The sequence below is a fragment of the Halichoeres trimaculatus genome, unplaced genomic scaffold (genome assembly GCF_033239565.1).
Source record: "Halichoeres trimaculatus isolate MK-OKI-2021-1 unplaced genomic scaffold, fHalTri1.1 fHalTri1_scaffold_17, whole genome shotgun sequence".
Lineage (NCBI taxonomy): Eukaryota > Metazoa > Chordata > Actinopteri > Labriformes > Labridae > Halichoeres > Halichoeres trimaculatus.
Window position 1 is genome coordinate 11,363,367 of NW_027437195.1, and position 25,342 is coordinate 11,388,708.

Consider the following 25,342-nt stretch of genomic DNA (forward strand, 5'->3'; position numbering starts at 1 on the left):
CAGCTTTGTAATAAAATGTAAAAATAAATAAAATGTGAGAACTATCCCCAAAGGCCTTACAGAATTCTGAAGCCATGTAGACCCCAGGCTGTTGAGTCAGTAGACTTTAAATTAAATGTTAGCAACACTGTTAGTTCACTCACAGTGCTCAGTAATGGTGTTGCATTGCAACTGCTGAAGGCCTTTTATTATTTTTTTAAACTATGGGTGAGTCACACAGCAGACCATCACTTCCTGTTCTTTCAGCTCGTATACAGTAAAGCTCAATGCTTCTCTTTCTCTCTAGTACGTCTCCCCAGCATTCTCCCTGGTTTAAAGAGAATACAATCAAAATTATCATTCTTACAAATCTCTGCAAAGTTATGATTTTGCAGCTCAGAAAGGAGTGAAATCAACCTTTTTGGTATAATAGCAGAATTCAGTATGTCTGTAACTGCTTTGTCAGGTTGTTTGTTGTTTGCTTTCTCTTTCAATAAAACTGATTTATATTGATATCCAAAAAATCTTCCTTTGCCAAACAAAAACAATTGTTCAAACGGCATTGCATGTCCCTAAATGTTCAGGGTTTATCTGGTCTCACCCACAGAATTCACAACACAAATTATCCATAGCAACAGAGGCAGCGAAAAATAAAGCTTTGCTGTGGTGTTGTGAGTTAAACAATTTATTCATTCATCCTTCTTTCTTCCAAAGTTATTTGTCTGTGATATCTAGCTTCCAGAGGCCTTAATGTAATTTAATACATCTTGTTGTCAGTTATGGTTGTCTTAAAGATTCTGTTTTAAATGCTGAAAGTTTAATCAGGTTTTCTCTAAAGAATTTTTCAAAGTCTAGTTTTTCTGCTTAAACCTCCCAAAGTATTTCCACAGAGATTTCACTTTGCACAGGGGAGTGTTTATCATCACTGAAAAACTGCCTTTCTAGTTCTTAAAGAAATTAAATGAAATGGATTTGATGAAGTAGAGTTAAATGTTTACCCCCCTTCCCCTTCGTGGAAAGGATCCTACTATCATTTGAGAGCTTATGTCTTGAGGCTCCAGTTCTCGTGTTATCAGCCACTAGTTATGACCCCTCATGGCGTGCCATTCCTTTCTCTGCTCACAATATTTCCTGTTTATTTGAAGCTAAAACACATAATTAAAAAAAGTCACCATGAACCCAGCACAGATCAAACTGGGTCAAACAAGAGCCTCAACTCAGGGCTCTGGTATTGTTGCACAAAAGGAGAACGTTTCAGAGCAACGCTTTCAGTAAGAGGAGCCTCACTGTTAAGCCATCACCAAACATTGAATGGTCTTTTTTTTTTTTTTTTTTAAAGAAAGCATCCATTCAATGTTTCTTCTGTGCCTGGATCAATGAGCAGGTCAAGAAATGGAACCATCTCTTAGATTAAATTAACACAAAATATCCTTTTTCGTTTTCGTTGAATGGTTAAAACACATAAATCATATGTTTTAATAATTTTACTTAGAAGGCAAAATATGCCACAGAGGTAAATTCACTGACATGTAACACAACAAAAAAACTTCACCATAAGCAGATCCGGGGTGACTGAAATTTTATTTTAAAATATAGTAAAGATAAACATACATACGTCTTTCACTCTGATTTATTAGACTCTCAATAGATTGGTGATAAACATTAAAAACTGTTTGAACTAGAGCAGAATTTCAGTTTCTTCTATTTAAAAAAAAATAAACGAGTATGATTACAGTCGAGATATTCTCTGTGCTGTCTTCTCTCGGATGCATTGCCTGTACTCAGTGGCGGTGGCATGAATTTGAACAATTGAACCCATACCCACTAACATCGACAGAGTAGCAAGTAGAAAGAGCATGAAAAAGAGGTACAAAGGTAACTGTTCCTGTGTGTGATCGGGCTGGAATCATGAGGAATGCATTGACTTGAATCACTTCCTTAAGACAAAAAGATGCGTGTGTGTTCTTGTACTCCATGATTGTCTTTCAGCAGTAAAATCAGTGAGTTTGTCAGTGGTGTGGCGTCTCCTTTACCGTGCGGCTCTTGCTGTACATTTAAGGTTCAAACACGCTGCATTTACAGGTTTGTTTTCTGGATTGGCATTTTAAGGATGTGACCCAGGCTACGTGATGTGGGTGCTTTTTATTTGCTTACCTTGATGGCAATGTAAAATCCTGAGCACAACCCATGTTGCTACGAGCAGTCTGTGGACTGAAATGAACTGCAATTGGTAGCAGGGTGTGAAAAGCGTATGTCAGTTTGGATGTTAATCTTGTTAACCTCGCTGAGAGTTTGGTGAAGCCTGGACACAGCTCCAAATAAGAGTGTGGACATATTACTGTGAGAGCTAACTAATCAAATTGAGGCAACAAACCTGATTTGCCTGCAGTCTGGATAAAGCTGTAGTGTCGTCTGTTGTGTTGAGCTTATTGATGGTTAAAGCCTCATGATCTCGTCTGGTTGTTGTTGCTTGATGAGGTTGTGTTGAACGCTGCAGATCCCCTCCCCCAGCTCACCGACTGAGCCGCATAAGAGCAGGTCAGATAAGAGGTCCAGTAACTGCAATAACTGGCTTGTTGATTGTGTGTAACTGGCAAATATTACACCGATTGCTAAGACAAATAATAACGCAGTGCCACATAGATTACACAGTCATAGAGTGAATGATGTAGTCCAGAGAGAAAAGAAATGGTGGATAAACACTGACATGACATCACCTCAGAAAGCTAACGTGTGCATGACCTTCACCTCACATGACGGAACATTATAGCTGTGCAACACATAGAAAGGGAGCACATAGATAAGGCTGGAACCTGCTTCCATTGCGATAATACAGGCTGCTGCACGTTTCTGACACCAACCAAAGGTCACTATGTTCACAGAGCGCCGAGAGTTCGATGAATTTCCACTTCTGACAAGAGGGCAATGCAGGGGGGGTGGATTCTTTAGGTCATCTCGTTGTAAGAGCAGGAGATGAGTGCTATGCTTCTCCTCAGCATCTGTGTCTGTGAGAGTTTGGCAGTTCAGTTCCTATGGATGACACGAGGACTGATCAAGCATGAATGAAAATTCGATGCAAGTAAAGCTAAGGGCAGATTTCTTTTTTTATTCCAACCCCGTCTGATTTGGAGTGTGCTGGGCTGGTGGTCGTTTCAGGTAGAGGTGGTGGCTAAAGAGGATGTTGCACCTGAGGCTGTAGCTGAGCTGCGGCAGTGTTAAGGGAGTCTTTATGAGGTTTGAGGGTCACAGGATAGGATGCTGCTCGATCCTCTCGTCCATCAGGGTCTTTCGAGGAACCAGATCTCGTTCTGGCGGTTGCTGTGAGCTGGGTTGGTGTAGCCGGCCACGATGAACGAGTTGTTGACACACATACCGGGAGAGTCCAGCAGCTCAGCCATGGCATTGATCTGGTCGATGATGGTCACTTCGTTAGTGGGACCAGTAAAGGGCCTAGAGGAAGAAGGAGGGAGTGTTGTGTCAGTGTGAGGCGCCACATTTCCACATCAAAGTAAAGCAGGTAACCGTTAATCAAAGCATTAATGATAAATGAACAAAAGATGGTTCTTTTTCTTGTTGTTTTCTAATCATTCTGCACTGACCTTGTGTATACAGTCGTGGCAGGCCAGATCTCTATGACGATCTCATTGTCAGCAGGCTGTGGAGGCTGGGCCTGATGATACTCAGGAAGGAAATAGGCCACAGTGACTTCCTGGGCCATTACAGAATGGGTTTCATCTGTGCGCACCACTGTGATGATAGGGAGCGTCATCCCCAGGTAGTCACCTGGAAGTGGACAAGAAATGGTCATTACTAAATTATGTGTGAGACAGAGTTAAAACAACCATCAGCTATGAATTTTATTTAAAAAAAAGTGTAAATACAGCATTCTCCTCATTTTGTTGCTTACCTAGAGAGTTCTGCTGGCAGATGTATTTCATTATCCTCATAAAGCCGTAGCAGATGCTCTGTTCGTAAGTTTCCTCACGCATCGTTATACAAGCCCAGTGGCCCTTGTCGTACTGACGTTTCTCATACAGCAGCTCCCCACACTGAAAAAGCACAAATGACGAAAGACGAGACAACACTGAGTTACAAATTTAGTCACTCATGATACTGTGTTAAATCAAATTAAGCCTTCTTATGAAACTGTTTTCTGTAACATTTGGTTTTATAACTGCAGAATGGCAGTGAGGATGCCAACAAATGTTCTGACTACTGACTGGAAAGCTGAATGCTGTCTGAAAATGTGTAAAAAAATTCAGCCCACACAGCCTCTGCTGCTCAAGATCATTCAAGCTCGAGTGTTTTGGTCTTGTGAGTGCAGTCGGGGAGTGGCGTGTTTGATTGGGATGTTGTGTTTCTGTTTTTTTCCCAGGATTTTTATCATCCTTAGGAAAAAAAAAGCTGAGCGTGTATGTCCTCAGACTACTAGGAAATCTCCTGGGTTGAAATCTCCTGACCTTTGCTTGGAGCTGTTTATTCTAATTTGTATGGTAGACCTACATCAGTGGTTCAAGAGACATTTTGATTGTCCTGAAACGTGCTGTCTCCCTGCTGATAAATCACAGAAGTGAGTGAGCCTTCATGTTAGAGATGATCCCTCTGAGTCTAAATCTGGTTGAATATAACCTGCACTCTTACACCAGCTTTGATTGCTACAATTTATTAGGTCATGAAGAACAAGTCTCCCCATAAACAATCAGAATCTTCTGTCAAATATTTAGACATTTCACAATGCAGCTTACATTATTCCACCGTCTTAAATGCACTATCTGGAAAAGCTAGTGTTTTTGAAGATAGAGACTGTTTCCTATGACCACTAGTGTAGGAGCCATGAATGAATTAATTCACTGTTTTTTTCAGGTTATATTACTTGTGGTGCCTGTTTGAGAGTGAGGATGAGCTGGGCTGTCATTTTTTTTTACCTTGATCTTTAGATCACAGTCACCTTGTTATTTATCATCTGTACACATTAGATCATCTTGATAAGTAGTTCATATTTGGGAGTCATTTTATGACTTAGCGCAACAGTGACCTGTTAGCACCCTAAAGTAGCTACGTGTGGTAGTAGATGTAGATGTTGTAGTAGATGTCCTACAGTTAGCACCCAATGTGCTAACCGTAGCTAACCTAGTGTGTTTGTTTTGAAGCAAATGAATGGAGATCAGATCTGATTTTTAAAGCCACTTTTTTGTTCAGGACAACTATTTGCAAAGCGACGAGGTAATGGATTTATTTTGAGTTATGTAGTGTAGTGTACAAAGCTATATTCAGTGTTTTAGCTATACTCACAGCCCGGTACTATGTGTTATGTGCAACATCAGCAAATCTTGGTCTTGTCCTTCAGTGCTAACAACTTCAGCCTCAACAAGCAGAGCTAACATAACCTCACTCTTCATTTTATTGATAGACTCTTAAGTTTGAACAGACCACTGCAGAATAACTGCTGACTGTGGGTTGGAATGGACATTACCACAAACAGCTTAGCTCGTGTTTTAGCTTTTAGCTTGTACTCTATCACTCTCGCATTCAGATTTCTTCTGGTCTTCTGTCTATTTTTCTTTTTGCCTGCTCAGCTCTGGTGTCCACTATTACTACAAAATGAATCCAAGAAGTTGTTTCCAGCAGTTAAAAAAACACATATCTCTCTTCTAACTGCTAAACTTTGTCAGCTGGAGTGATGCTGTCATAGGGACCTCTGCGTGCCGTAAATCAATCAGGTTCTGAATAACCTGGACATGGCAACTGAGAAATAGCGTTTAGAAATCATCAAATAATCTAATTTAAAATTGGGATTAGGATCAGGCATTTATCTTAAAGTGAAACTTTTTCAAGATCACTTAAAGTTCTCTCAAAGATGTAAAAAACATGCTTAGATGGAATATTTCGAACGACAGAAATGTACAGAAAAATTAAACCACTGGTTAGAATATAACCGTTTGTAGATATAGAGACCAGGAAAGAGGCATTAAATTTTAGTGCTTGTAACTGTACATTTGCCAAGAGTACAAAGAACAATCAGTGTAACTCAATCTCCCGTTAAATGTTTCTCAGCTTGATATAAATAAGTCAACATATCACTCCAATAATTACCATATATTTAGCAGATCCCTCTCCCCAGGTAAGGCCATATTCTGTGTTTGTTTATCATCACCTCTGCAATTCAGGTCTGGTACTAGAGAAGTGTTACGGTTTTGTATGACTGGGATTTTATATGATGTTATCTGTTCTATGAATGCGCGGTGTCTTTTATTCCCTACTGTTACTGTTTCAGTTAATGTTATTGAGGACAACAACAACAACAAAAAAAAAAGGGTAATAATGAAAAACTGATGACAACACTGCCATCTAGTGGTCAAATAGAAAAGAACTATAAAACATTTCTTTGAATAAACCAATAAAGGGTTACAACGATATATAATATGAAAACAATAAAGTTTCCATAGTTCAAAATCTGCTGACATGCTGTTCTCCGTCAAGTCGTGAACTCTCCTCTAAGAATAGGGTGCCATGTCCTTTGTTTAACCGGAGTCTCCGCCATGTTCTATGAACTAATTAACTCAAGTTAAACCAATTAGCCCTCTTTATTTATATGGTCCCCTAAGGAGTTTAAACGGCTTACTGTATTGGGTGACATGACAATGTGGCAGAAAATAAATAGCAGCTGACCATACTCACAAAGAAGGTGTGTATGATCACTGGGGCTGAGTAAAAACAAACAAAAGAAAATATATCAAAGCATTGCAGTTTTTACAGTTCAGTATAAACGGAGATTATTCTGGAATTGATTGAGGGGCACTTAAACCCACAAACTTCATACAAATACAGCTACACAGATCATGTAGCCAAGCTCCCAGCAGAAGATCACAGAGTCTGATATGGCTGAGCATGAGGGCTTAGGGAAGATGCAGTTTATTAGTTTGTTAGTTTGGAGAAGCAGTAAATTGTCTGAATTTGATGTGCTATCAAAAAGAAACATGACCTACTTTTGTACAATTGAAGGCCAAAGGGATTCTCATTATTGCAAAATGTTATATGTCAAGTACTAGACTTGGATAAAGAAGGTTAGGTAAAGGGGCTCTTGTAATATTATGGAATGACGTTACATATCCTTGTTTAATTGTGCTGTTTTCTGAAGTTTGAGTTTGAACACAGTGCTGTTTATGTTAGCTCCATGCATTCAGTACTCTATTGGCCTTTTGTATTGGCTGCCACTCGTCTCAGAAAAGGTTTTCACGTACAACTACATTTACAATTCAAATGTATTGTGCACACACAATGATGCAGGTCACAACATATTTTTGTGTTTTACAAAAAAAAAACAGGCCACAAAACTTGAAGCACACAGACAAAGAAATACCTTCTCTTTGCGTCCGAGGAGATTGAATGGGACGTGTTGTCTTTGACTGCGTCCTTGGTTGTTGCTGGTTAGTTGTTGAATGGGCTCTGCCATATCTGTCAATGGACAAACAGTATGAGGTCAGTACAAACGCTGGTTGGTATGAAAAAAAAAGTGCAAACAAATCAACTGGCACTAATACATTCTTCAGTAACAAATGCCATATTGTTTTCTTGACAAGCTGTTTTGAGCCTGCATTAAGGCGATTAGAGTTTACTGGACCACAAGCTACGAGCAACGTCATTCTCTCAACACGGCACAAACAAAAGGCAGGTACCCAGTTTAAATTGAATTCACATCATATCTTCATTTACGGTGTCTAGTCTGTAACAAACATTTTGAATTCCAGTAATCTGCTGGCAGGCTGCTTTGCTAGTTTGTGTGGGGAAAAGGCAACCAGATGGGCAGAGTGCTGTGCCAGGATGTCGCAGGGTAATGTTTATTGGAGCTGATGGAGGGAACACTGACTAAAGCTGCCCAAGGCCAGATATAGACTGGAATTAACAGAGAGAAACTACAGCAGTGGCCAATGCTTTTGGAATAACAGAAGATATTTACTTCCAACTTAGGGATGGACTCTAACATCATTTCGGCCATTGAAAATGCTTTTTTAAAGTTATTTTTTTCTGGCTTTTTATGCCTATAATTACAGAGGATAGGGCAGTGGATAGAGTAGGAAACAGGGCGAAAGTGGAGAATGACTTGTGGGAAACATGCCATGGGCTGGACACATACCCGTGCCACCTGCTTCATGGGGCGCAACCTATGTGGGCCCCAGACATGGACAATGCTCTTTATCTACATATGAGGCCGTATATTCAGCTTTATGACTCCTATGTTTCAAATTTTGACTGCATTTACTAAATAAGGAACTAAACATGGACTGACAGAGCGACACATCAGCATCTTTTTAGCCCCTTAGTTTGCAAATTTAGCAAATGTCCCTCAGGTTGGAGTCAAGTTGTCACTGAGTGTGATACAGTTATGTTTTGTCAATCGATTGACTGCTTGGTCACTGGGACCTGTGGTGTTTACGGGATCAATCATTTAACAACAAACTAAGCTGATGGCTGGTGTGTGACAGAGATGCTATCACAGCTGATCTCATAGAATCAAGGTTACGGTGTAATTAATTAACTGATTCATGTTTGTTTCACAGGAGATAAGGAGGAATACACACAGCTGCTTAAACAGAGTTATCATAATAAACATACAGACACACCCTGGCAAACTCATCAGTTTCTATGGCAGCACCTCTGAGGTGCTTGGTGTTGACGCAGACGGGTAAACACACACAGACACACGCACATCTTTGTACCTGAGTGGCCTAATCAATACAAGCTGTTGCCATGCCCCACTTTCAGTCTGGCATCAGTTCCACTAACCTCCAGTTTCGAAGTTCACTAAGTTTGATCACTGATTTCTCATTTTCTTGCTATTAAAATCTGTTCTCATTAAGTTCAATAAATTTTCTACGAGGTTAACACCATAACTTCAAGAAAACTGTTTTAAACTCTACAGTCACAGAACTTTCCTAAAAGGTTTGCAAAAATACTGTAAACAGTGTGGAGGAGGCTGTTAGCTTCAACCGAACCAGACAGAGTGTGAAATAGTGAGTGTACAACCTATTTGTGGATTCCCTTCTGTTTAAAATTGCACCATACAAAACGAGAAAACATGTACTCCACTGCTGTCTAAAATGGCATTTTTCATATCCGTCAGACTCCCTCCAAATTTAAACCAAATGTTTTAATACGTCAAGACAAAGACCTGATGAGTTTTCATAAAAGACTAATTATTTTATTACATTGAAATTAAAGCCACTTTGCTTCAAGCATGTAATAGGGTGTGTGTGTTTTTTAGAGAGCATTAAAAAATTTCCAACCCCTTCCTGAAAGACCTGAGGTGATAGCTGACTCACAGTATTAATATTCAAAATATGAAAATGTTAGCATCAGCTTCATGACGTGGATAGATTTGCAAAAGATCATATTAAAGTATGACTCTTATTTAGCTGTTAGCTTCTTTTGTGTGCTAAGGCTCTATCAGTTGGTATCTAAGAAGGGAAGTGAAGATTGAGTCTCTTGTGCATTTTGGTGTTCACTGTATACCACACACCACCAATGTTGTTTACAAGCTACAAGACCTTCACACGTTCTGATCATTTTATGCTAACCGCTCCTCTGACCTCATGTAAATGAGTCATAAAAGACATGGAAGTCAAAGCTTTTTTGGATCACAAATAGGTCGCACACAAATCATAAAATGAAACACTCCAGATGAGTCTTAAGTGTCCTAGATTTGTATTCACAGCCTCACTGTTTGCTGACACTTGTTGCCATAGATACCATAGAAGTAATACTGACATTATTTTAATGGCGTTAGCCTCATAGCATAATTGCAGAAGTCAAAGAAATGTAAAGAAAATAAATAAGTTAACAATGATAAAACAAAATATCATATACAGAAAATGTTTTTTTCTTCTTTTCTGAAAACTGAGGCAATAATGCTATGAGGCCAACCATGTGTCATTTTTACCACGAAGGGCTCATAAGATATAATTTATCACCAAAGGTGTTTTTAAGCTGTTCATGTAGCTTTTGCTTATGCTAACCAATTACACAGGTCCAACTGCTAGCAAAGTAGAACTCCAACCTCACCCCTGTCCTTCCCGCTCCGTCACAATTAGAGCAAAGCAGTTTATCATGGCCTTGGCAAGCTTACTTAGCCTTGGTACTGTAGTCCAGGATTTAGCCACTACCTCTGTACCAGCACAGGCAAGGTAGCTAATCCCCCGCTGAGTCAGTCTAAAAGCTCAAGCAAGCAACTTTGAACTAAGTCCTCAATTAGTGCTGCAGTCTGACGACAGAGGAAGAAGGATGTACTAGTGTGAGTTACTGGATTCAAAGTTGGCAACCTGTTAGAGGACAAACTGCTAAATCAGGTGTCCCAAACTTTGGGTTGGTACCCGAACGAAGGAACTGAAGAAACCAAGTCGTGACACCAGACTATGATTTTTTTCTAGATTCCTCCAATTATTTTCTCAAAAAATGCTGCAACTTTTTAACTATCTTTGAGGAAACTCAAACATGTAAAAAAATGTTGGTTTGAATTGAATGTGCCTTAATTTTTTGAGGACACACATGCCAGAAGAATAGGGAAAAGATTTCAGCACGCACAACTGAAGCTACTTAATAAGGCGCCCTTTGTTGTTTAATGACAAACAACATCAAGTTTAACAACTCAACAGTGTTTTGGTGCAGCATCTTATTGCTGTGAAGAAGCAACTGAAGTTGAACCATTTCCTGTGGATCTATTTTCCTGGTTTTGTATCCAAGTGTTATGAGAAACAGTAACATGAGGGGTCTTGAGTTCCATACACTGTTGTCATTTCAAGCCCTTTCAGAAAATAATCAACAAAACTGATCATTGGCTGAAGCAAAATATATTTAATTCAAACTACCACTAAAGCTTGATGAAATGTTAACAGAATGCAAGTTTAAACTTCTGATAATAGTGTACATACATCTGCACACATGCTATTACTAAATCATAACTGATGAGCAGCAGTTTTGTTGTGGCACACTGTATTCCTTCGAGTATCCCTCACATTTTCCAGCAACACCAAGACTGTGGTTATTGAACACAGCTGTTGGTCTTAAGTTTGCAGTTACCTTTTTTGTGATTTTCTCTGCCTGTTTGATCCTTCAGCACAAGCATCAAGTCATTCCAGTTTAGTAGTCATTGCATCTTTTTCCCCCCACAACAAAGCTTATGTTATACTAGACAAATTGCAAAAAAAATTGCCTTATTTCATTTCCCACTGAATATGTTTTCTATGACTCACATCAAATACTAGTCATTTTATACTGTTGGAGTATCATGCTCCTACTGTGATTCTACTACAGTGTTACTGTTGTGTCCAGATTACAGCAGTTTTCCATGATACACACCGGGCCTAGATGTTTACTATCCCTGTTAAATACTTAAGAAATAACTTTTCCTAACACCTCTCCATACTTGTAATCCCCTACTTTCTGGGAAACCGTCTTAATTGTAGCTGGAGAATTTGCTTGTTGACTTCACTTAAAAATGTTCACGCAATTGACAGTTGCGGTATCTAAAGAACTGAACTTACTGTGCCTTTTTTTTTCTGGTAGATTTACAGCACTATATATAGAGACAGGTATTAGCTGTCTGCAGTGTGTAGAAAACAGATTGTTGGTGAAGTAATGCTCTTAACTTAGTCATTTGTTCTTTTTTATTTCTCATATTGTTGGGATCAACCCAAATCCTAGGAGGTCACGTAGCCTGTTGATGTTAGTGTTACATAATGGTTGGGGCCTTAAAAATAATATGGCTCTTGATGACAGTTGCTTCATGTAAACTTAAAGATTTAGTGGCAATAATAGCATCAACTTTTTGAGCAACTATAGAGTATGAAAGTTCAAAAACAGGGTTTGGATGGGAGAGATATATTTTCCTATCTGGAACCACTTTAGCCGTTTGCCTCGCTGGAAACTAGGTCAATGTACACTGTGGTGTCCAACGAGGAAGTTGAAGCGACGTTATTTTTTTTTCGAACAGGTCTTTAAGTCTGTGCTTTTATGTAAACTTAACTTTAAAGTCGATATGTGCGGAAATAAAAATGCAGCGTCAAGACGGAGGGGCTGAAAACTGTAGTTATTGGAGCTATTGTTAGCTGCCTGAGCAAAGTGCGTTGTTTTCTTTTTCCACGGGGTGTTTGTTATTATGAGCCTTTTCTTATTACCTTGAGCAACTTCTACTTGGTGTCCCCTCGCCACGTCCTGCCAGTAATGCAGCAGTCGGTCATCATCATCGTCCTCCATGGTTTCTCCTTCTTCTTCGAGGCTGCCATTGCCCGAGTCTGACAGCTGGTCCTCCGAGAAAGACTCCAAGTCCTCCAGCGTGATCATCCCGTGTCGGTCGGGCCCGCTCCGGTCACTGCCTCCGCCATTCATTTGACAGCCACCTCGATCCATTTCTTAGCCTTCGATCGCTACCTACCGATGGAAAACACCTCTACAGACTGCCGTGTAATAAAGGGAGCAAAGATTACCTCCGTATCCTCTCTTGTTTTACGCTTCGTTTAATCTTCTTCGGTTAGTTGCTCGTCCAGATTAGGACAGACGTTACTTTCTGGTCAACAAACCGCGCATTACGGAGCTTTCCTCGACACTTTCAGCCATAACCATACTTGCTATGTTAAATCGCGTTTTAATGAGCCATATTTCCTCGACGAATGTACTTTTAATTCGACAAAAACCGAGAAGGCAGTCGCCTGCTTCGCCCGCGCGGAGCCGACTGACACCTCCCTCTTTGTAGCCGGAGGTGAATGCGATGTTTACAGGAGACGAGGGCGGACCACGTGACGCTGCGGACACCCACAGCCCCCTCCTCTTTCTGCTGTCCGGGACCATTAAGACCTCCAGTAGAGTGCACACATTTTCATCTCGCATAAAAATCAGAGGGGACCCGTATTTCACAAGTGATGAACTGTTGAATTCGACATAGGTGCTGGGCATCCGGACTGCAGTTTTGTTGTAACGTCCTCACCCCACTTCCACGATTAAAACATGGGTGTTTGTTTGTCAAAGCCTGTTGAGCATCAAATGATTCCTAGGAAATAAGAAAAAAAAACACATGACTTTTTATCCAGAGCGCAAAGAAATAATTTGGGTTTGGATGATTTGTTGCTTCCTGAAAAATTAAAAATTTACAAGACTTAAAATTCAGATCACTTTCAATTATAACAGCTTTTTAATGGATACGTTTGATAAAACGGATTAATGGTAAGCTTATTTGTTTTTTAATTATACATTGTATTCCATGTATTCAGGCAACTTTATCAAATATTTGTGTCATAAGTTGACTTTATGGTTTTAATAACTGTTGCTCAAATGAGCCTTCTTCACTTTATGCTTTGATATTTTTAGTTTTATATTTATTTCTTCCAGTGGTCAGACTGTATGACCGCCAGTAACACTTTCATTACTGTTTACACTGAAGCCTCCATCTACTGAATGTGCCATAGCTTTTTTTTTTTTTTTTTTTTCCTTTTTTTTTTAAATCATAATTTTTCCTTTTTAACTTTCAGTTAAAATTTTAAGTTTAAGAACTTGGGCAATATTAAAATATGCAAGACATTGTAACTGTGTTATTCTATGTATAGGTTTAACCTCTGTTACACTATCATTGTGGGCATATTTTTTACTTTTATTTTGATTCTATATATTTTTTGTAGTTGAAATGTTCTGTACATATTTTTTGGGATTTCACTTATTATAATATCATATCTTCGTATAGTCATACTGTTAATTTGTGAGAACTGTATATTGTCTTTAGCTACTGTAATTCAGTAAATATTCCTGTTGTCAGTCAATTTAAAGGGTTATTTTAAATCATATAGTCTTGTATTCTATTGAGTTATCATTTTTTGATGAAAATTTGATTCTTTGCGTATTTATGTTGTTTGTAATAAGCAACCAGAGGAAAAATCCAAACCCTGCAAATAACATTGTAAACCTGCAGCATATTTAAAAGTGCATTTATTTTTACAGCTTTTAACAAAGAAACTGATTAGTTCATATGTATCACTCGGCCTGTAACAGTGACAACTGTCTGCATGTTAAAATGTTTTTAGATTTGTTTTTGTAGCCAACCCCTCAAGGAATGCTAAATGCTTGATAACAAACAGCCAGTGATAGAGGGCAGCAGGGAGTGAGATGAGGCTGTGAGTTACTTTAGGACTGTGCTGCATCTATCATTGGACAAGTATCCAAGTGACAGTCCTGATGGCCATAGTGATAGCACCAGGGGAACAGACACTGTGGCATTCTGCAGTCAAATGGACATGAGCACAGGAAGGCCAAGAAAAAAAGAGGGATACAGAACCTTCAAAATTTCTGTGCATTTCCTCCTTGCTGCTTGATTTTGACCGACTTTCTTTTTTTGCAGTTAATGTAAATTAAAAGGAAGACATTTTATGGTTAACAGACTTGAACTTATGTACTAGGGGACAGACTAAGCAGGATTTCCTCTGATCTGTGTCACTGCAACAGCCAGCCACCATGTTGCACCCTTCCACACGCACGTAGAGAGGACATTATATAATCCCCTGTAGTGTGTGGGGGAGTCTCCATGTAAATACACACATGCTGTGATACAAGCACCTTACAATGCGCTGCACTGATCTAATGGCCCTCCTGTCTGCCTGTGCTCTTCAGCAGTTATCCCTCTATCAAATCATAACACGGTTTGTGTTAATGTTTATGAATCCTCAGACATACTCGTCTTGATGGCTGTGAAACTCAATCAACGCCCATGCAGCAGCAATGAACCTTCATCTTCCATCACATCATTAGCTATGCTGGAATTCCCACACTATAATTCATCACAGCAAAGTATGTTTTGCTCCACTTACATGACCCCATCCCCACGCACACACAACTCATAACTATCAGTGGAAACAAGCTTCAACAGGCACGCACACACATCAATAACTAAGAGTTCTCCATTGTTGACATGCAGCAGTGAGAGTTTAGCTTCTGTTATAAATAGCGACCTATAAACTGGCTTTTTCACCGTTTCCCACTGTCGAGCAGTCATATGCCCCTCAACCAATCATTTAATGGACCCTACTGAGCATGCTCAGTGGGGCTGCTGCTGGTGATGTTGTCATTTGGCACATCCACCCCTCTCCTCTTTTCTTACTTAACTATCCATCAGTTTTTAGGTATTACCTTTGTCTTATTTTGACCCCCCCCCCAAAATAAATAAATAAATAAATAAATACATAAATACATAATTCTTCATACATCCAGCATCCTTCTTTCCTATTTCCTTTGCAATGAAAAGTCATTGACTTTTAGTTCAGCAGTACTACTGCATACTTCATTAATAGCTTTTTCTACATCTGACCTGTTTTAAACCTAATATGGTATTATCTGACTACTTTTTTTATTTCAAAAGAAAAATTGCATCACACTATTTCTCTTGCATTAACAGTAACTGCAAAATATGTTGAGGGAACATGACTAAAAGTAGAAAAAAACAACAGTTTTTAGTTATCGGCCTGTCTTGGCCAAGGGATATGTTATAAATGATGGCCAGTCATGACCGGAAAATGAAATTTATAGATAGATTTAGCTTTCAATAGCAGTTATCTGAAAAAAAAGTCCACTGCTATACAAATGCATCCATATCCACCAACCAACCGCCTCATGTGGATGCTCGAAGAACTGCAGTTTTTAGCACTTCTTTATGGGCTTAATATTTTTACACCAAACGTTACCACTTGCTAGTAACACTAATATTGAAACCCAAGAAGTATAATCATTCAGAAACAGGAAGCAGCAGCTCAGCTTGCAGCCTCTTTGGAACTGATACGTCTTTGTCAAGTGATGACGACCTCCCTCTCTGATTTAGCCCTGACTTCCTTTGCTGGAACCACACAGTTTCTTCTTTACTAAAAAAAATGGTGGCTGCAGATTTCCTAGCTGAATTCAGAAGCAAAAGGATTTTTGGCATGATAAACTAGCAACTATTTTAACAATAAAATGATCAAGAATGTCAGTTTCTATGAAAAAATGCCAAATGTTGAATACTCAAAGGTTACTCAGTTGTTTCACTTGTGCCAAGTTGTAGTTGTTAAATTTGGGGTGATGTGAAAAAATCACTTGAGAAAAATTTGATTTGTTCCTCAGTATTGAATATAATTTTTGGCTGTTGGCAAACAAAAAGCAAAAAAGCAAAAATCAAGTAGTGAAACGGTCTGAAACCGGTGAATATTTTTCTTGTGCTTTTTTTTTTTCTTTCCCCTGAATCAATTCACTCCACAGTCCAACCAGACAAAAACAGCAACCTTGCTAATCTGGTTCAGTGTAATCTCATAATCTGGTCCTGACCACTGTGTACACATTCCACCATTGAGCTCCACCTGTCAATTGGCTTGAGAGAGAGTGGGAGAGAGATTTTGTCTTGTCTCCAGCTGGTGGTCTTTTGTCTCAGCGCTGTCTGCCTGTCTTTGTCACGCACAGCCACAGAGGCATTTATATAAGGTTTAGGGAGGCTTAATAGACCCAAAGGGAAAGATTTTCTCTAAAATCTTTTAAAATAGCCAGAACTTTGGGACACACACTAATGAGACTGCGGTTATTAAGGCACACAGACAAAAAGTCAAAAGGTCAGGTAGCTTCTTTCTTCCTTGTGAGCAGTAAGCTTCAATTGATTTCTCTTTATACATGCTTGTACTGCGAGCACACCACACTCACTCACACCAATAGGTCTAATTTTATCCAGCCATCTACCACCTCAATAAAAAAGTTCCTGATTGGTTTATGGTGTATACCACCAGTTTCCAGTTTTCAATCAACATAATTGTATTAGAGTCAAAAGGGATTAAAGCATGTCATGCTTAGAGGAGCAGTAACTTGTGATTGTGGAGTCACTGTCTTGGCAGCTCAAGTCATGACCCCTCTTCCTAAAATAGTTCAACCCCTGGCTCCAAAAAAGAAAGTAGTGGCCAAGAGGAAACTACATGCTGGCTATGATCACTTCTTTCTAACAGTCTATGAATTTAAACCTTTGGATCCTCTGAAATAAAACTACAATAGGTTTTGGATTAAAGCATTGGTGTTAATTTGCTTAAAGAAATCGAGTTTATGCTACTGGATGGAAAGCCAACGAGTCATTCTATGGAAACCAGAAATGTCTGTATGTCTGTATGAAACTACATTTTCAACTAAATACTCCTGATACATTTCTTTCTCACCCTCTGTTATCCATCTGTTTAAAAAAAAAGTGTTTTCGCGGTAAAAACTCTTCCACCTAAGTGTTGCAAGTATCAAAGTCTGCATTTTTATTATTCTTTAATCGTTGAACATCTTTCTTGACTGAATTTTTGATTTAAAGAATTAAACTTATGAAACTAGTTTCACTCAAGTGTGATTCTCTCAATGGAATTGTTAGGTCATAGTATGTGTTTTGAGCACACGTAATAACAGCATCTGCCCCTGATGGTCAATGATAACGCTGAAGTAGGCCCTTAGCTGTGCCACCTTTGGCTTCCTCGTCATTTTCTGATCCTCTTATGTCACCTCCAGTGGCCCTCAGGTTACCTGATCCATCTTTGCCCCTTATATAGCACCATATTTCACCAACATCTTACCTCACACTCCCATCAGCAGTCCATCAATTTCCAAGTGTGTTACGTCCTCAGTTTTTTTCATGTTGTTAAACAATATAATTAACAGAGTTGTACAACGCATACAAACCTGTAAAACTCATGCTTTACATGAATAAGTCTTTTACTTAACTTACATGAGTGCTCACATTGAAGGGACTGTGAAGAAGCCAACTGAGAAGTGCAAATGAACACTCCTGAAATTCATTATATTTTCTATTAATTTAATTATTATTCATTTCTAAATCATAAAGTTAAAGGTGAAGTATTTGCAATAAGTTATTGGAAATTAAATGTAAAAACACATCTTCTTTTTCATCCAGTATTCTAACAAACAAAAACATTGCTGTACCTTTAAACATTTAATCGAACTTCACAGTATTACATGTTGTTTTTTTGTTTTTTTTTTTAGAAAAAAATTGTGACCAGGCTGTAGTTTGGTTTTTAGAATCCAATAATTAGTCTTTATCACTTGTTGAGTCTCTGTTTTCCACTTGAAAACTCATCATATGCTGTGAAGCACAATCCACTCTAGATGGGCTGGCGTCCTTCCACTCTTTTGAAGACTGATCAGTGTCAGTTGATACTGCTGTTGATGGTTTCTGAAAGGTCAGGGGAATTAAGGGTTGTGATTGCACCCTTTGCTTTTGTCATGTTAAGCCGTGTAAAGCATGCTCGTGTTTTCACTTGAGACTAAACAGGTGGGTGCAGAATTGGGTTAGTTTACAATCAAGACACAAGCAGTGAAAGAAGGTCATGTGTTCTATAATATTTAGACAGGACTGTGAAATTACCTAGCTGCTTTGTTTGAGCACATTGAATGACATTTCAGCTCCCATACAGCAGTGACCTGTTTTGATTTATTGGCTTCTCATGATTTATTTTTGAATTATCACCCTATTCCTGTAGTGACTGTCAAGGTGTATTAAAATATAAAATTAGTCAGACATTTGTCCAAATTCACCAAAATCTAAGTTTTCACTTTTTTAATCTTACCACATCTACAGTGGGGACCAAAGTAGTACGACACCTTGACAGATCTGAGAATACTGACCTTCTTTTTGTCTCCAAAACAGAATCTCATTTCATTCATAAAACATGCAGATAGTTGCTTTGTTTTTATCTACTTTTAACTTTAATAACTGGTTCATCCACCTTTTACGGCAGTTACAGCATCATGTCTCTGGTATAGTGTCAGTATTTCCTCAGAACTTTAACAATAATGTTTTCCCATGCCTTCAGCTACCCAAGCCAAAGGCTTTCCTCTAAATGTACAACAGATCAATTCTGTTTATTTTACAACTCACCTCTAATTTGCTAAGTGGAGTTTAAATCTGGCCAGTCCATAATTATTAATGTTACAACAGATTCCTTCTGTTGCAGGTAAGTCTGACATTAATTGGAATTAGGGATGGGTACCTATCACATTTGAAACGATATGGTACCAATGTATGGTACCTGGCAATCGGTATTGGTACTCAAAGGTACCAATTTCTGGTACTTTTTTGTGTTTGTGTGGTAAAAAATAATAATTTCTGTAGTAATTAAGTATATATATTTTTTTCAATTTAACATATTTATTCTTTAATATATAACCTTGTAAAGCTGTGTTCATGTCCAGCATGAAAAATTTCCTACTCTTCCACTCCCTCACAGTCACAAGGATGCATATAGCTACCTAAACATGGTACCGTTTGATTTTACGTGAATCGAAAAGGTGTCTTGTTTCAAGTTATTTATAGATAAAAATGAGGTCTGAATTGTTTGTAATGAGTAAAAAAAATTGCCAGTGGGGTAGGATGAATGTACTTGTATTAAGACATTGTTGTAGTCTCAACAAGCACATTTCTTTAACCCCACTGGCAGATTTTTTTTTCTTTTTTAGGCAATCCAGACCTCATTTTTGTCTTTCTGTACTGGTCAAGTGAATGTGGCTTCTATTAAGTCCAAAAAGACATTTTTCGCTGTAATGCGACAAAAACACTTTGTAAGATTTATTTTTTTTGCAGTGTATATTCACATTATAAAAGTGTGACAGTAACATTATGTGATATGTGTAAAGGCTGTTGTAATTCAGCCCCCTGAGCACATCAAATTAAAATCAAGCCCTGTTTCCGCTTCACAAAACAAGCACTATTCACAGATGATTAAAGCTACTAAATTGCCAGTAATCTGTCACAGAATCACTTTTTTCTGACCAACTGATTGCAACAGACAGTCCACTTCTTTCAGAGCAGCCTTTTTTTCTGCTCATGTTTTTAGAGCAGCACTTCCACACAGCTGAAATTGAAGTTGTAATGACCCAGCCAGCCATTATCTGCGGTCGTGAAGCTGAATAGATATTGTTAAAGTTCTCCTTCCATTATAAGGAAATAAGGACAGGGGAAAGACAGCAGCCAGAATCCAAACAGGTTTCTATGTTAGTACATGTCTTTTGTTGAAGTTCAAGTCCTATTCACTGTGTGAATGCTGTTAACCAATTAAAGTAACATCAAGGTATCACAAAAGGTTCACACAATGCACATGTTTGTACCTGTGTGTGCGTGTGTGAGTGTGTTATGTGAGCAAGCTGGTGAGTATAATGCATTATTCCATCACACAGGAAATGGACTATTATCAACGTCCTGTCTTTGTCTGTCTGTTACATCTTTTGTCAGGTTCTTGAGAAATTCATGTCTCGTCTGGTGAGGAACCGAGTGATGGCACAAAAAGACCTGCGGACTCTCAGCAAATACCAGCTCATCCTCGCCAGGGACCAGTTCCGCAAGAACCCCCTACCACACATTAAGGCACGGACCCTTTCACATTAGTTCACAATTATTCCAAACTGAGGTATTCTGTATGCTGCAACATTAAATGAAAATGATACAGACCTAGTGATCATCGATGCGACATGGACTGGACCAATCTTTAGATTATCAGAGAAACTAAAATATGAATTAATGCAGAAGCAGTTTGTATTGTCAGTGAATAGTTTTATTCATTTATTTTTTAATTTTAAAAAAGGCTTAACACTACCTTTAACTTTCACAACATAGGTAAACAGGCTGGTTCCACACAGGTATCATAGACTGCTTGTTGCTAGCACTTTGCTTGCCATGTTTGGCACCTTAGACTTCTGGTAAATTGTTATTTACATTTGAATCACTGACCTATTTGTGGGACTGTATTAAAAGAAGTCAGCTGGAAACATATTTGGGGTTTACTTCTTAAGTCTATATTAGCCAGTTATAGCAAAATAGCCACAATGAGCTGTAGCCAGCAAACTTTAAAGTTTCTGTGGAAAGGAAAGGCTGCTCTTATTTCTCTCTCTTTAGAGGTAGGGTCTGCAGGAAGTTTCTTTACATGTTGGTGAACGCAACATTTAGACTGGGCTCCTCCTCCTTGGATCAGTGCCAGCAGCAGCACACACCCACAGCCTCCGACCGAAAGCTTCGTAAACACACTCAGTAGCTTAGCTACCACCTGTAACATCGCGTTTTACATGGGAGAGACACAAGAGCCGTGCACCTGACCTTCGTTTCGAGCTGCTCTTCAAGTGCCCGAAAGCAAGTAAAAGTCGAGCCAAGTTTCGCCCTCGTTTGGTTAAATGCTGTATCTGTTTTGGGATAGCTTATTCCACTCGCTATCATCAAAATGCAAAGTCACTTGTACACAGGGCACGCTGTAGTTGGCTGAGGTCACCATACTTACCCTTTGCCCAGAAATGTCCCAAAACAACCAAAACATGAACATACAGGCTGAGGGGGGGGTTGAAGCAGAAGCAGACACAGACACTGACACACATGTATAAAGACCTGTAGGAGACGGTTGAACAAGATTTTAACTGTAAAAGTTGACATTTTATGGTTTGAGGAAAGCTCTGCAGACTCTACCTTTAAAATTAGGACGAAATATAATGATGCTTTGGATGATCAGTCAGCTAATGTTAAAGTCGTTTGGCTTTGTGTTTCACAGACAAATAATTCATCATCTTTTTAAGACATCATGTTAATAATAAACATTGAAAAGCTTGTCAATACAACCACCAATACTTTTTGGTTTACTTTGAAAATGTGAAATAATTTACAGTTTAAGTCAATCCCAATTATTGTTATTTAACTGACATAATGTGAAGAAAGTATTTATTGATTATTTTACTCCATAAAGGTTTTACTTCTACTTTTTTGCTTGTTTTAAAGATTTACTTTAAGTTTGAGGAAATGACTGTCACTAATCTTTGATTATCAGGTTGGTACTTATTTTTCTCTCTAAGAAATTTCTTGTAGTTAAAGGGAAGTTGATCTTTTATTCAGGTGTAGAAGAGAAAGGCACAGCACTCCAGTGAATCTTCATCAAGCCAAACATTTCATATAAATACAAACTAAAACAACCAACAATCATGCAGTTGTGTCTTAAGGAAATGCAAAAAGCAGCATAAAATGTGTTTCAAACTGATGTTATTAAAAGTGATAGCTGAGACATTTATCTATTTAAAAGTCTTCTGTTTGTATTAAATTCTAACTCAGACTCTCTGCCCCCTCTGCTCTGTTCAGGGACCACAGCAGGGAATGCTGGAGGGCGACTTTGCCCTCTGCATCAGTCTGTATCATGGCTATGAGCTGCTGATGCAGATGGGGCTCCGGTCGCTCTTTTTTTACATCCAGGGAATCATGGACGGGTCCAGAGGTCAGTCACTTCCCCTCCAGGCTTTTTCTGTCTTTATCTGCTTTTATCTACGGATAAAAGTTTCACCTTACATCTGCATTTTAGCTTGTTAGCCATTCACATCCTTGACTTAAATCAATGCTGTGTGATTTTAACTTGGATTTTATGTAAATGTCAGTTAATGCTCTTGTGAAATATGCGTTTGATATGACCACTGTTGTTTTTGACGGTTCAGAGATGTCCAGAGCAAGAAATGAGCTGCAGAGGACTCAAACATTCATGGAACTTTATCAAGAGCTGGAAGCGATGTTTCTGAAACCATCTGCCGGTAGCTGAATGCTTACTTTCACCTTATCTGGATATCACATCTCTTTAACTTACAATCAAATCCTTTTTAATTCCTCAAAATGGATTAAAGACGACTAACATCCTGTGGTGTGTGACTCCAGGTCCAGAAGAGCCTTTCATACACAGTCACCCCAAACTGGAGAGATTGGAGGGGGTGGTGTTGCAGCACTTCAGTCTGTGGGCTGAGCGCTCGGCTGATGATAAAGGTGATTTACTTATTATAGCAGAACTCAGCTGTGACTCATACGTGTAATATTTATACTGAGTTGAAGCTAAAATCTACATCATGTTCATACAACAGCAGAAATATAAACAAACACTTAACTGTCAATGGCTTCCTTACAATAATGGCCAAATAAAAAAAAATTCTCACTGATAATTCTGAAGATTTTGGAGCAAATTCAGAAAATACTTGTTCTTCCTGAGGTTATATTTACTCTTGGCATGCTAAATTAAAGGATTAAAGTACAAAGCATTCCACTTTCCAAGTCAAAAAGTCATGCTGTCTGTTTAAGAACCGTAATAAACTGGTATTCATGGTTATTTTAAGACTCCTTCGTCTCATTCACGTCCAGGTTCGGCTCCTCTGGAAGTAAGCACGCGTGTGATGATCTTTTCATCATTTCGTGAGAGCGTACAAGAGATTGCAGACATGTTGAACCGCCACGCTCCGCTGATACGGGTCATGACTTTTATGGGTCAAGCTTCAGCGGGGAAAGGAGTCAAAGGTTTCACCCAGAAGGAGCAACTGGAGGTACAGACTTGGGACTTCCTGCTCTTTCTCTGACTGTTTTTCTACTGCAGATCACCAGGACAGACGTTATGAATAATATTTTTCAGAAACATCTTTGTACCCAACTTACTAAAAATCTGCAGACATGCAGATTAAAAACAAAACAAAAAACTTCAAATGAGGAGATTTCCACAGCAGTTTATGACCAATCTTTGGTGGGTATGACAGGAGCTGACAGCAGTTACAAGAAAGATATTTTATCCTGCCTTTTTCAAGAAAAAAAGAAAATAAGGCTTGCTTCTATGTACAAAAAACATAATTCTTGAGTGGAAAAGTCTTCTACACAGAAGTACTCTTGAAAAAAGCATCTTGTAGCTGCTTCCTCACCATCCATATGACTCTACAGGCGTCTGTGCCATAACTCCACAATAAAAAATGCATGGTTTGTCTCGAGATGTGAAGTACATCATGTCCTGTTCATACACCCACCACTAAAAATAGAGCATATGACATGTAAGTTACATAATGGTTGTTTCAGTTTGACCACCTACACAGCAGCCTAGATTTACAAGATGTCTGTGTTTACAGAACACATGAAATGCATTGTATGGACACATGAGCAGACACGTGGAGTCTGTGAGGTAAACATCATGTTTTCCTGTATTAAAAGCTTTGTTCCTGCTGTGTTATAGGTGGTGAGCAGGTTTCGCACAGGAGGCTTCAACACTCTGGTGTCGACCTGTGTTGGAGAGGAGGGATTAGATATCGGAGAGGTGGATCTCATTGTTTGCTTTGATGCACAGAAAAATCCTATCCGCCTGGTGCAGCGGATGGGACGAACAGGGCGTAAGCGCCAGGGTCGGATTGTTGTCATCTTAGCTGAGGGACGAGAGGAGAGGGTGAGTGGAGGAGAAAATCTGAAAACAAAACAAAACAATCAGACAAAAATCTCTGGATCTTTTGACTCATGTCAATCAAACCATGATATTTACAACCTCTGTGTTCCTCAGACATACAATCAAAGCCAGAGCAACAAGCGCAGTGTGTACAAGTCGATTACCAGCAACACAAACGGCTTCCACATGTACCCAAACAGCCCTCGCATGCTTCCTGACGGGGTGCACCCCTCCTTACATAAGATGCACATCACCTGTGGACAGTTCGACCATCAGGGGAGCAGCAGGCGCTCTGCTGGAGGTCGACGGTCCCACGCTGAGGGACGGACCTCACTCATACACCCTCAAAACATGAGTGAGTTATGAAGCAAGAGATGATTCAAGTTTTCAGAGGAGGAAAAGACCAGAAAACACATTCAGAGAGTAAACATGACATCTTTCTTTGTGTATTTTTTTTGTTGTAGTGCATCAAGGCAGTGCAACATCAGATGGGTTTCTCAGTAGTGCTGAGTATTCCCTCTGGGCGTCTACGATGAAGCTGCCGGAAGATGAAACTCACCCAACCTTGAAGCAGTCACACTTCATGTCTCTACCCAGTGATCCACCACCTCAGGTCTCTGCCTCTTTTTTGGTTTAATGTCACTCAGTCTGTCTGTCTTTTCTTGCTCAGATCAGCAGTGTCTGTAGATATAAAGCTGTTGTGAACCTATTTTAAGACTGGAATACTTATACTATGTAATCTGTGCATGAATTTTAAAATACACTGCAAAAACAGAAATATAAGCAAGCTTTTACATCACATTTAGTAAAAAAAAGTCTTGTTGAACTTAACATGAGCCACGTGCACCTGACAGGCCCAAAAAATGTCTTATTTTTAAGATATTAAATTAAAAAATTAGGCCTGATTGGCTTATAAAGAGTAAAATCACATGCTAGTAGGGTAAGAAAAATGCGCTTTTCAAGTTTCTTGAAATAAAAGTTATTGTCTAAATACAAGAAACTAAACAAGCAAATTTTTCTTTACAAAATTATTAGTAACTGTAAAGTAAGTCCCTGCACTGATGGCACCCAGCTATACTTTCCATCGCAGACCACCATCAACAACAATTTTAATCAACTCTTTCCTCTCTGACATC

General features: G+C 39.0%; 2 protein-coding genes across 2 annotated transcripts in view; one reads left to right on the forward strand and one right to left on the reverse strand.

Moving 5' to 3' along the window:
• fancm (FA complementation group M) overlaps positions 1-25,342 on the forward strand; it is a 49,513-nt gene that overhangs the window by 5,722 nt on the left and 18,449 nt on the right. Inside the window, exons 5-12 of the mRNA XM_074691755.1 lie at positions 20,240-20,371; positions 22,118-22,250; positions 22,465-22,557; positions 22,679-22,783; positions 23,153-23,331; positions 24,003-24,209; positions 24,321-24,561; positions 24,671-24,819. Coding sequence (XP_074547856.1) covers positions 20,240-20,371; positions 22,118-22,250; positions 22,465-22,557; positions 22,679-22,783; positions 23,153-23,331; positions 24,003-24,209; positions 24,321-24,561; positions 24,671-24,819 — 1,239 coding nt within the window. The remainder of the gene's footprint in view (positions 1-20,239; positions 20,372-22,117; positions 22,251-22,464; positions 22,558-22,678; positions 22,784-23,152; positions 23,332-24,002; positions 24,210-24,320; positions 24,562-24,670; positions 24,820-25,342) is intronic.
• On the reverse strand, positions 1,542-12,747 carry soul3 (heme-binding protein soul3). The gene is made up of 5 exons (XM_074692637.1): positions 12,150-12,747; positions 7,340-7,434; positions 3,887-4,028; positions 3,579-3,762; positions 1,542-3,429 (listed from the first exon to the last, which is right to left on the reverse strand). The coding sequence occupies exons 1-5, from the start codon at positions 12,379-12,381 to the stop codon at positions 3,258-3,260; spliced, it is 825 nt and encodes a 274-aa protein (XP_074548738.1). The 5' UTR covers positions 12,382-12,747; the 3' UTR covers positions 1,542-3,257.